Source organism: Phascolarctos cinereus, unplaced genomic scaffold (assembly GCF_003287225.1).
Source record: "Phascolarctos cinereus isolate Bilbo 61053 unplaced genomic scaffold, phaCin_HiC Scaffold_5;HRSCAF=322, whole genome shotgun sequence".
Taxonomy (NCBI): Eukaryota; Metazoa; Chordata; class Mammalia; order Diprotodontia; family Phascolarctidae; genus Phascolarctos; species Phascolarctos cinereus.
This window is the reverse complement of record NW_027555958.1, coordinates 284,311,584-284,324,292: the sequence shown is the minus strand read 5'-3', so window position 1 is coordinate 284,324,292 and position 12,709 is coordinate 284,311,584. Positions and strand designations below refer to the sequence as shown.

Below are 12,709 nucleotides of genomic sequence, written 5' to 3'. Positions count from 1 at the left end.
TCTTTCTCTCTCTCTCTGTCTCTCTCTCTGTCTCTCTCTCTCACTCTCTCTGTCTCCCCTCCCTTTTCTCAGCTCTAAAATGAATGAGTGAAAAATCTTCTATTGAGTGGTTACTGTTTACCAAGCACTGTGCTAAGTGCTGGGCATATAATTAGGAAAATTGGGACAGTTTCTGTTTCTCAGAGAGCATGCACTCTATCAGGGCTTCTAAAACTTTCCACTCCAGACCCCTTTTTGCTTTTCAGCAGCATTCATTGAGCTTTGTGTTCAGAACCAAGGCTGCAGTGAAGTTGCTCGATGCAGCAGAGGCAAGCACTATCAGAAACACCTCAGATTCATTAGGAGTTTCATCCTGAATTAATTTTTGGTCGTTTTGAGTTCAGAAACCTTTTACTGTTGCAGTTCTTCTCCACTCCGTATGGGGTTGAAACCCACAGTTTAAGAAACGCTGCATCATAACAGAAGGGCATGAAAGTTCAGCATCTGAAAAGTCCCAGCATTGGTGGTAACAAGGGTTCACAAATTTTTCAGTTGTGCAAGTAGGTCAGGTAACCTTGGGACACCGCAGAGCCTACAGGTCAGGCAAGTGGTAAAGCCTGGAGGACCTTAGTAGCAGTGGCAGATGCAGAAGGTAAGGCTTGGTGATCCTCCATCTCATCAGAAGGAAGGAGTTAATAGGCTTCCATCGTATCCAAGCCCTGTGAGCCACTAAAGAGCTCAGGTAGAGGGGGAGGTAAGTAAGGGAGAGGATAGGTTCCCAGTGCTGACAAGTCTGCAGTTCAGCATGGGTTCTGAGATAACCTGGGACAGACAGCAGGAAGGCAAGAGCTTGCCATGCTGGTGGTGGTGGTGAAGAATTTAGACTGTATTAGGGGTTCTTAACTTTTTTTTTATGTCATGGAACCCTTTCACAGTCTGGTAAAGCCTATGGATACTGCCTCAGATAATGGTTTGTGTGTTTGGGGGTACAGAGAAGGATTTGAGGCAGTGGGGTTAAGTGACTTGCCCAGCGTCACACAGCTAGTAAGTGTCTGAGATCAAATTTGAACTCTGGTCCTCCTCACTCCAGGTCCGGTGCTCTATCCACTGCATCACCTAGCTGCCCCCTCAGATAATGTTTTTAAATCCATCAGATAAAATACAAATGATTACAAGGAAGGTAGGGCCTATTCAGACTAAGCATGGCCCCGTTGAGGACCAACCTTCAAGCAGGGATAGTCCAGCTAGAGTTCCTTGAACTTATACCAGTGTTATGTTCCAAATATCTCTCTCTTACGTTCCAAATAATACTTTCTCTCTCCCACCCCAGCCCCTTCCCAGGGCCTAACCTTAGTTAAATTCCCTACCCCCATCTCTGCTCCAGGGCTTAAATGGATGATAGAAAAGTGACCATTGGCTCAAGCAATTGTGCCATGACACATCCCCTCCCTCACCCTCCCAGCTTGGTGAAAATGAGTTTGCACTAGGATCAATATGACCCACCCCCAGACTCCTTCAGCCAGGTGATACGGGAGCTAGCATTCCTCCCTCTACACTCTTTTTTGGGGGGGGGCACCAGTGAGTGTGTCTCTCCTCTCTGTTCTATTGTCCCTTCGTCCCTCTTCGTTCCACTCTAGGCTAGCAGCTAGGCCAATGAAATGAAAAGGGCTGGTTTGTATCGTGCAGGGTTGTGTCACAGAGGGAAGAACAGGAGGCAGAGCTAGGCAGGAGGATTTTCCATTGTCTGGCTGCTCTGGGCAGGCACAACCAGCTGCCTGATGAGCTGGGCCTCTGGGCTAGGGAGGGGTTAAAGGAGTTTCTCATGGGGTAAGGCAGGGAAGCAGCAGGATCTGAGGCATCTCTCTAACTCAGCTTTCAGGGGATCCAGAAGAGCCTCGGCCATGGAGTAGAACAGTCTCATGGGAGCAGAGGGATAGGTTAGCTTAGTGGGTAAAACCTCATGACTAAAAATCTAGATTCAAGGGCAGCTAGGTGGCGCAGTGGATAGAGCACCAGCCCTGGATTCAGGAGGACCTGAGTTCAAATTTGGCCTCAGACACATAACACTTACTAGCTGTGTGACCCTGGGCAAGTCACTTAACCCCATTGCCTAGCCAAAAAAAAAAAAGTCTGGATTAATCCGATGATAGGTCTAGAGCTGGAAAGGACTTCAGATCCCATCGAGTCATCCAGCCTTTTATTTTACAGATTAAGAAGTTGAAATCCAGAGACATTCTCTTACCCAAGGACATACAGGTTGCAGATCAGGATTCAAATCCAAATGTTCTGTTCCCAAGTCTAAGGCTCTCCCCATGTTACCATATCATCTCTCTGCTGGTCCTCAGTCCTTGTGAATCAGTGTTCTCATTTGCAACACAGGAGTAATTACCACGACCCATTCCTTATACTGAAATTTTATCTATAAAGTGCTTTTAATTCCTAGGGGAAAAGTTGAGTATTGTCCCCTCAAGTCCTGCTCATACAATAATACATGGCATAGATATAGTCATTTCCTATATAGCAAAGCCTCCCACATGAAATAATGTAGCATACAAAATAATCAAACATTGGCTGTGTACAAACTAGGAGTTCCTTTCTTCACCAATAGCTCTCTCATCTCACATCTCTCTGGCATTGCCATCTCCCCACCCCCATTATCTCCTCCTTTATTCTCATCTCTGAGGAGAAGGCCCTTTTGCTTGTCTGCCCCCTTATTGTTGTTGAGTTATTTCCGTGTCCAACCCTTTGTGACCCCATTTTAGGGTTTTTGGGGCAAAGATACTGAAGTGGTTTGCCAGTTCCTCCTCCAGCTGATTTACAGATGAGGAAACCAAAGCAAACAGGGTTAAGTGACTTACCCAGGGTCACACAGCTAGTAAGTGTCTGAGGTCAAATTTGAATGCATGAAGAGAAATCTGATTTTTTTTTCTTTTGGAGGCAATCAGGTTAAGTGACTTGCCCAGGGTCATACAGCTAGTATCTGAGGTTGAATTTGAACTCAGGTCTTCCTGACTCCAGGACCAGTGCTCTATCCACTGTGACACCTACTTCATCCCTCCTGTACTATCTAGCCAATTGCCCCTCGCCATTATCCCTACTCATTCTCTCTTTAATCTTCAGTCTCTTCCCTTCTACTGGCTCCTTTCATGCTGCATACAAACATTCCCAAGTCTCCCTATCCTTGTTGGGGGTGGGGGGAGAACCTTTCACTAGATCCTCCCATGCCCACCAGCTGTCATCCTACATTTCTCCTTCCCTTCCATGCTAAATTCCTTGAAAAAACCATCTCTGCTCAGTGACTCCACACTCCTTCTCTCACTTCTAAACCTTCTGCATTCTAGCTTCCAACCTCAACACTCAACTAAAATTGCTGCCTCAAAGAAAGTCTTAAATCTAATGGCCTTTTCTTTTGTGTGTTCTCTGAAGCATCTGCTACTGCTGACCACCTGCCCTTCTGCATACTGTTTCCTCCCAGGATTTTTGTGACCGGACTCTTTTGGTTCTCCTCCTACTCATCAGCCCTCTCAGCCATCTCTTTTGCTGGCTCTTCATCCGTGCCATGCCTACTAAATGGGGGTGTCCCCATCTATTTTTTTCCTCTCTCATTTAGTGATTTCGCCAGCTCCCATGGTTTAATTATTATCGCTATATAGATAATTCAGTGATGACGGGCAGTGGGATGACCAAGTGGATAGAGTGCTGGGCTTTGAATCAAGAAGACTCATCTTCCTGAGTTCAGATCTAGCCTCAGACACTTACTAGCCTTGAGACCTCTGGGCAAGTCACTTAATCCCTGTTTGCCTCAGTTTCCTCATCTGTAGAATGAGCTGGAGAAGGAAATGGCAAACCAGTCCCATATCTCTGTCAAGAAAATCCCAGGGGCAGCTAGGTGGCACAGTGGATAGAGCACTGGCCCTGAAGTCAAGAAGACCTGAGTTCAAATCCAGCCTCAGACCAAATACTTGACACTTACTAGCTGTGTGACCCTGGACAAGTCGCTTAACCCCAATTGTGTAAAAATTTAAAAAAAAAATTTTTAATCCCAAAATGGAATCACAAAGAGTCTGAAACTACTGATCAACAGCAGAAAAATCATGTTCTCATCACCTGAACTATTGCAATAGCCTTCTAATTGGTCCTTCTGTCTCAAGAGTCTCTCTACTCCAAATCACCCACCACGCAGCTACCAAAGTGATATTCCCAAAATATAGGCCTTAAAACATGTCACCTTCCACTCACTAAACCCCAGTGACTTCTTGTGTTTGACATTTAAAGCCCTTGAAAACTTGGCACCTTCCTCCCTTTCTAATCTTCTTACCATCTTACCACCCCTGCCTTCCTTCCCTCCATGCACTCTATGATCCAATCCTACGAGCTTATTTGCTGTTACCCAAACTCTTCACTCCTATCACTTGGTCTTAACACTAATTGTCAACTGTGGCTGAAATGGTCTCCCTCCCAACCTTTAACTCTAAGAATCCTCAGCTTCCTTCAGGAGACAGTTCAAGGGCCACCTACTCTAGGAGGCCTTTCTTGCCCCATTCCTATCCCCAGCTGCTAGTGCTACACCCTTTGCATTTATTATAATAACTATGTGCCAGGGACTATGTACTTTACAATTATCTCATTTGATCCTCACAACCTTGAGAGGTAAGTGTTATTATTATTCCCATTTTACAGATGAGGAAACTGAGGCAAACAAAGGTTAAGTGACTTATCCAGGGTCACACAGCTATTATGTGTCTGTGACTTCCTGAGCTGGAGATGGAAATGGCAAACCACAAGGCCCCAGGATGAGGATCATACAGTGAGCCATTGGCTGAACCCCAGCTATAACCCAGGCTTTCTGCCTCCCCACTCGCAATTCTGTAGGCCAAAGGACCTCACTCTGTTCCCTACAGGATAATGTCTGACCGACTTACTGCCTTAGCCACTAATATCCCCTTAACCCTTTGTGCCCTCAGGGAAGCGACAGCGAGTATGAGGTAGACCAGAACCAGCAAAAGGCCCACTCCTTTGTCAACCACTACATCAGTGACCCCACCTACTACAACTCCTGGAGACGGCAGCAAAAGGGTATCTCTCGAGCCCAAGCCTACAGCTACACAGAGAGCGACTCAGGGGAGCCCGAGCAGGCCACCATTGCTAACAACAGCAGCACCCAGCAGGGCAGCCTCTTCCGTCCCAAAGCCAGTCGGACTCCAACGCCTCAGAACCCTGCCAATCCCCCCAGCCAACAGAGCACCCTCTACCGGCCCCCCAGTAGCCTAGCTCCTGGCTCCCGGGCCCCTATAGCTGGATTCTCATCATTTGTTTGATGTTGGAAAGGAAAGAAATGGTACGAGATAAATCCTCCTCCTCACCCCCCCTCTTCTCTCTCCTAAAACCAAGCAAAGCTCAGAGTCGAGTTGACTTTTCACCTCCCAACTTTATTTTTCCAGAGATTCCAGGGGCTAGCAAAACCTAATCCTGAAAGGGAGGAGAGAAAGGAAAAAAAAAAACAAGCTGATGTGTTATGTGCCTGTGGGAGGACAATCAGTCCTAGTTAAGGTTTCTAGGCCTTTGCTGCTTTGAGGGTTGCACAGAAATGAAGAAGAGAGCCCAGTGCCCACAGGGTGGCAAAGTTCAGTCCAGACCCCTGCAGAGACGGGGAGAGAAATGAGAAAACCAAGAAGCAGTTAGTTGGGACACTAAACCCTTCTCTGCTACAGAACACAGAATGACTGTCCCTGGCCTCCATCTCCTTCTCCTTTCACCATGACACTTGGGGTACAGTGTTGGAACATGCCAATGCCCACACCAACATTTGCTGCCTTTCTTCACCAAGATGGGAATCCTTCAAGCCAAAGCCCACCTTTCTCCATCCCCTCTTACCCAGGGTGGCCTTGCTAATTCCTCAAGGGTAGGTTGGGATGGAGTAGAAATGGACAAAAGAGGAAAGGGGTAGGGGGAGATCGTGGTCCATTAGCTTGATCCCCTGAGGGTCTGGGAATCTAGACAACTTGAGGACTCAAGGTGAGTGGTTTTTGGACAGAAGATATTGGGCTCTCTATCTATAGCCTTCAGTGTGCTGTCAAAGCCAACCCTGGGATAGGCCCCTTTTCCTCCCTGTGTGTGCCCATGCTCAGCTCTTCCCTGGATGGGGCTCTGGTTCAACTCCCAACAAGTTTTTTGTTTGTTTGTTTATTTTTTTTAATGAGAAACAAATGAACCTCAGAAGGCAGCCCAGCTAGCTCATTTTACCTATTGTTGTTAAGCAAGCAAGTGCGGGGCTGGGTTAGAGGACCTGGCAGCTAAGTCCTATAATTACTTTACTTGAATTCTATGTCTTGAGTGCAGGCTGAGGAGGGATAGAGGCTGTCAGGGAGCCGGGATGCACCACAACAGTGAAGGCATGGTTCACTGGGGAAGATGCTAATGGAGAATGTCAGCTTGTTGAGATTAAGGATGAAGCTTTGATTCCTCCTCCCTCCTTCCCTGTGTTTGCCCTGGCCCTTTAAAAAAAAAAAAGAAGAAGAAGAAGAAAAAGAAGGGAAGGTTCCCCAGGAGAACTATTCTGGAGAAGTGAAAAACCAAAAATGTAGAAAGTGTTCCCTGGATTGGGAACTGGGTGGGAGCCTGGGGTCCTCACCTGGGCAAACACCAGGCTTCTGGTGTTCATCCTACAGGCTCATCGTACAATCTCCTTCCATGTGGAAGGAGCACCCTTACCACAGCACAGAACAGGAAGCTGGGAGAAGGAGAGGCTGGGCTTGGTATTCTGAAGGATAGTCAAAGCCTCCTGTTTTTAGCATAGAAATCACGTGGATTTTTTTTTATTAGCATAGCTAAACAAACACACATGCACATTGGTGTCTCATTTTTCTGTGTCTCATACACACATGTGTATATATATATATATATATATATATATACATACCACAAACACACATACATACATACATTCAGTGCCTGCCCAGGAGTGAGGCCTGAGGAAGCTCTGTTAATTCCCTAACTATCTCCTCCTCCCAGTAGGCAGAAGAAAAGGACAAGGAATGGTCAGATCTATACACAGAAATAGAGTTACGGCAGGGAGAGATTAGGTCATTCCCAACAAGGGTACACAGTATTTGCACATTTCCTTAAAATACCCCATTTACAAAGAGCCAAAGACCTCTCTAGAGGGGAAAAATACCTTTGAGATAAATGGGAGAAGCTGGCCACAGGGTATGAGAAGTCCCCTGGAATCAGCCCTAGAAAAGGGCAGCCAAGAGGATGGCCTGGGAGTCAAGAATAGTTGACGGGGGGAAAAATCCTTTTCCAAAAAACTACCCACTTGGAAGAATGTTCTTTTAAAAAGCTACTTTCTTTGGTTTCTTGAATATTCTCACCAGTTTGTTATGTCCAGATGCAGTGTGTCTGTAGAACAGTAGAAAGGGGGAACCTCACCACAGCCCTATCCCAGAGCACCCAGGGGCTAGGGAAGGGAGGGTGGACATCCTCACAGAAGCTATCAAGGTCTGGGATTCCAATGTCACTACTTTGTAGGGGGAGAGGTGAGAATTCGGTGTGCCTCTGGAAAGCTGACTGGAGAATGGAGCCCAGTGGCTTCTTGGTGATAACAGTGGCTGGTGAGATGATTTGGGGATGACCAGGTCTATTAGAAAAACCCATCAGAATATTAGAAGGTATGAAACTGGATTAGCACAACTACCTTCTGGGCCCATGTCATAAGAAGCCCTAAAGGGGACAGGGAGAGGGAATGAAAGCCCTACCCACTCTAAGAAATGGACAAGAGATAAGCCCTGGGGAATATACAGAAGGTCATGGGATGTCACTGTGATTGCAGACTGGTTCAAATAGTCTGCCTTTTCCATGCTGACCATCCCTCTAGCAATGACAACTGATTTCCATCAGTGGAAACAGCCTGGTAACAGGACAGAATTAACCGTTGTTTTTTTAGGAACAACTTAGATCCTGGCAAAATGTGAAGGAAATGCTCTTGGGGACCAGGGAACAACTTAGCTGTCAGGTTGTCTGTGTACCAGGTGTCCAGCTAGCTGGCAGAAGATGGTTCAGAGATGGTTGTAGGAGAAAGAACTTCGCTAAGGAAAAGGTGTCGTAGAACGGAAAAGACGAAGAACCACAAAGCAGAGGTCTAGGGAGTTTTGTTATTGTCGTTTTGTTTTAAACCTGGGTGTTAAGCTTAGCAAAGGCCCTTTTTAGCTTTGAGAAAGAAAGAACAGAAATAGCCAGCATGAGATTCAGGTCTCAGAATGCCCTTCCCCCAGCCCCACATCAAGCATCCCACCATCTCCATGGCAACACATCTGCCACTGTCCCCATTTGATCATTCTGCTTTTTCTTTTCTTCTCTCTCTCATTAAAAAGAAAAGGAAAGGAAAAAAAAATAACCCTCTTCTTTTCCCAACCTGCAATGTATTTGGGCCCCTTAAAGAAGTTTCCAGTTAATGTTAGGGAATGATTAAAACTTCATTCCATTTAGAGAATTGTGAACTTTTTAAATATAAAAATATGAGTATATGTATACAGATATATGTTATGCACATAATATATGACATATGTATGTGTGTATACACATATGTATCTTAGCCAAATTTTCTTTTTTTTTTTTAACGTGCTCACACCTTAAAAAAAATCAGACCTGTGATTTTATTGCTACAGGAAGCTGCTAGTGAGGAACTTTTCCTACCAAGGTAGATTAGCACCTTCTCTGCATCTTATAGTCTTAAAGTTGCCTGGGACTCTGAAAGGCAGGACTCAAACCCAGGTCTTCCTTACTCTGAGGCCAGCTGTCTTTTTCTTATGCCACACTGCCTCTGTACACAAAAATATACAAACTTGCAATCACACACACACACAAACATATATACAACCCTCATCTGACCTCATGTTAATGCCGTCCAGTGCTTCCTTGGGGAGAGAAAAAGCAACAGCCCAGACAGTGCTTACCTGCCTCTCTTGGACAAGGCACAGGTAGCTAGGCAGCTAGGCAGCTACGAGGCTGGGCCAAAACTAGTGTTTGAGATTTGTAAGGACGAGGAACAGACCAGAAATATCAGTGGGATCAAGTTAGCCCAAAGGTGAATCTTCTTCACAGAGCAAATGCTCAGACATTGGGAAATTTGCCTTTTGCTGGTTAGAGGCACAAATGGGAGCCCAGGTTTCTGGCATCTGGAACACCATATTCTCCAAAAGAAGTTCCTCTCCACCCCTGTTTACATGTATCACTAAGCTGATATGTGCTTGCTCTCTTCCTTCTCACACATAACTGTCTCAGGCAAGTGGGTGGTATAGGGTACTGAAGAGCATCCCAAGCAAGCCCACCTTGGATGCCACATCATACTTGGACTAGGTCTGGGAAGGTATGCCAATGTTACCATCCACAAGGGTCTAGGAGGAGCATGTCCCATCTAGAGACTGAACCATGGCACCCCATGACTTCATGTGCCCATGACCTATGGATGACCCCATCTAACTAAGGGCAACAACTGAAGTCACTCACCTGTGTTGGCATCATGGAGCCCATTTATTGGGATTCCTTCACTGCCTCTTGTACAGAGGATCAGCCACGCACAAGGACTGCCAAGATGAACCAAATATTCCTACCTTGGACTCCAAAAGCACCCTTTCCCCTGAGTGAAGGGGTATTTCCAGGCACAGGCCTAGCTCTTGTGGTGAAGATCTCAAGAGGTCATCAACCACTCTTCTTCCTACTCACCACTGCCATCATTTAGAAGAGATAGAAAAGGATACTGTCTTAAGATAGTCTCCAGCCCAACCTGCCTCAGCCCAGCTCAGCCCTGCCCAGCTCATGCTGCCCTGTGGCCTTCTGACATTGTCCACACCACTCCTAGGGCAGTGATTTTTAAAGGTGCCAGAGCCCCACCCTTGGGAGGGGACTCCCTTTATCCTTGGTGTCTTCATTGTGCCAAGATCAACTTAATTGCCCTCTGGGGGTCAGCAAGTCCTTGGAAGTGGCACTCCCTTGGGGAGCAAACACAGCTCAAGGGAAGGAGGGATAGGGAGCATCTCAGAAGCCATCTGAGTGGCCAAAGTCAACTCTGTGAGTCCTGTTACATGGTCGTATTCATAGTCATACCTGGTGGCAACCAAACAGGCAAATTGAAAGAGGTGACTTTGACCTTTGCCAGAGTCCAGCTCCCACCGTGGACTGCCAGCAGGCAGGTCAATGACAATGCCCCCCCCTTCCCCAGTGTCCACGCCTTTGTGATGTGCTTGTGTCCCCTCTGAAGAACCCAAAGTGTTTGAACATGTTATTTTTCTTTACTCTCACATTCACTCCAGAAAAAAAAAGGAAAAACAAAATCAGCAAAAATCTTTATTTTTGATTTAAAAGAGATAATGAAAAAAAAATACGAGGAGAGTATTCAATCATGGCAGGTGTCTGTAAGAAAAAAATATATCTATATGTCATATAGCTTGTTAGCAAGTTTATTTTTTAAATGAAAGGCAAGGGAAAAAATGGTTTGAAATACAATGCCACAAGATGTCTCATGTCCTGTCAAACTGTCAGCATTTTCTAAATAAAAATTTTTTTTTGAGATTTGGTGGATTTTTCATTCTTCAGCGTACCCCAGGTCGTATTGGGAAATGTCATGTTGACTATAGGCCTTTCTTACTGCATCAGTGTCTTAAACAGGGCTGGAAATCAGAGGAAGGGTCAAAGAAATCAAGCAGCTGAACAATCAACTTCAGATTAATTCCTTGAGATTAGGGTCAGGTCTATAAACAAGTTCAAAGGTCCCGCCTGTATTCTTACTATGTTCTCAGACATGATGGAATCTGTACTTAACTGGGAAAGGCAGAACGTTATGGCCTCGAAGCTAGGAGGATCTGAGTTCAAGTTTGCCTCTGCCACAGACTGGCTATGTGACCCTGAACAAGTCATTTAACCTCTGAGTGTTCTAAGCAATTCTCTATTGACAGTAAGTTTCAGAGAAAGTGCCTACCTGAATTGGTAGAGGAAGTTGAAAGTTCCCTGTACCAATGAAATCACAAGGCCATACTTAACTGTGCCAGCAGGATGCTTAGGCTGGGCCTCACCTAGATCCCATCCTAGTGGGGTTCCACCCCAGGGTAGGTCTGGTCCTGAGCTCCACATACTCGAGTATTTGATTCTACCAGTGTTCCCAGAGGTGAGGAGGCTCTGAAGAACCAAGTCGAGATAACCAGACTCACTAATCATCTTTCTTTTTTTTTTAAAGGAAACACCTTCTAACAATTTGTTGTTCAGTCTTCATGACCCCATTTGGGATTTTCTTGGCAAAGATACTAGAGGGGCAGCTGGGTGGTGTAGTGGATAGAGCACTGGCCCTGAATTCAGGAGGACCTGAGTTCAAATTCAGCCTTAGACACTTAATACCAGCTGTGTGACCCTGGGCAAGTCACTTAACTCCATTGCCCAACCACAAAAAAAAAAAAAGATACTGGAGTGGTTTACCATTTCCTTCTCCAGCTTATTTTACAGATGATGAAACTGAGGCAAACAGGGTTAAGTTACTTGCCCAGGGTCACACACAAGAAGTATGTGTCTGAGGTCTTCCTGAATCCAGACCTGGCACTTTATTCACTGTACCACCAATCTGCCTTATTCATTTGTTTATTTATTTTTTGTATTTAAAGGTTTACATATTGTTTGTTAGTTGTTTGGAAACTCACGTGTTGTTGACCAAGCCATATCACACAAGTGTTCATCTTATTATTGAAAAACAACCTACCATACAGAAAAGACCACAGATTTAAAACAAGAAGAGACCTTAGAGGTGCTATCTTAGTGCAGCCCTCTTATTTTGCAGAAATGAGGCCCAGAGTGGGAAAGCAATTTACTTGTCCAAGGTTACACAGGAAGTGAATGGCAGAACCAGTAGACCACTTTATTTCCACTCGAGTGATGTGACTCTGCCTGCTATTCAGGGTATCCCCTTTGCTATAACAAAATATTCGGAAAACTTAATTAGTGTGACAATTGCTTTGTTAACATTGTAACAGAATAAAGGGATTTAAAGGGTCTCAGTGAACTGGTTTGTCCAGAATGTGGTCGACCTTGGAAGACTGACCTGCCTTATTATTTAGCATACTTTTCTGTTGACCAGATGGATTCTAGTGTCAGCCAAGCTAGATAGTGTCTAGTGGTCTGTCTGTCTGTCTGTCTCTGGTAGTTTGGCAAACACTGACTAATCCTTACTTTTTGCTCCCCTTTTTCTAGGCTCTTTGCTTCAGTTATGGCAAGAGAAAGGCAGTGTGGTATAGTGGATAGGGTTGCTGAACTTGGAGTAACGAAGATTGGGAATCAGATCTCACCTCTCCTACTAGCTATGTAAACTGTGACCATGACTCTGGACAAGACATTGAATGTCTCCAATCCACATTTTCCTCATTTTTTTTTAATGGAAATAATACTCACAACACTTATAAACACAGTGGTAGTGAGGAAGGCTTCTGTAAACCATAAAACTTGGCGCAAAAGTGAACCAGTCTTACTACCTTTAATTTGTAAGAGTACAAATTTAGTAGATTTGAAAGAAAAGAATAATCAAGTAAGCTTTAGATTTGTGCCTCCTCAGGAAGATTTCAGGAAATGCTCTAGTCTAATTGGCAAGCCCATTCACACATCATTCCCTAGTGTTATTTCTTTCTTTTTCTTTTTTTTTGGGGGGGGCAAGGCAGTTGGGGTTAAGTGACTTGCCCAGGGTCACACAGCTAGTAAG

At 45.2% G+C, this 12,709-nt stretch overlaps 1 protein-coding gene across 1 annotated transcript in view; it reads left to right on the top strand.

The window, feature by feature from the left end:
- The window catches only part of SDK2 (sidekick cell adhesion molecule 2), a 453,394-nt gene extending 442,849 nt beyond the window's left edge, over positions 1 to 10,545 (top strand). The window contains exon 45 of the mRNA XM_021002493.2: positions 4,944 to 10,545. Within this exon, the coding sequence (XP_020858152.1) occupies positions 4,944 to 5,297 (354 nt within the window). The 3' untranslated portion in view covers positions 5,298 to 10,545. The remainder of the gene's footprint in view (positions 1 to 4,943) is intronic.
- Positions 10,546 to 12,709: the final 2,164 nt, after the last annotated feature.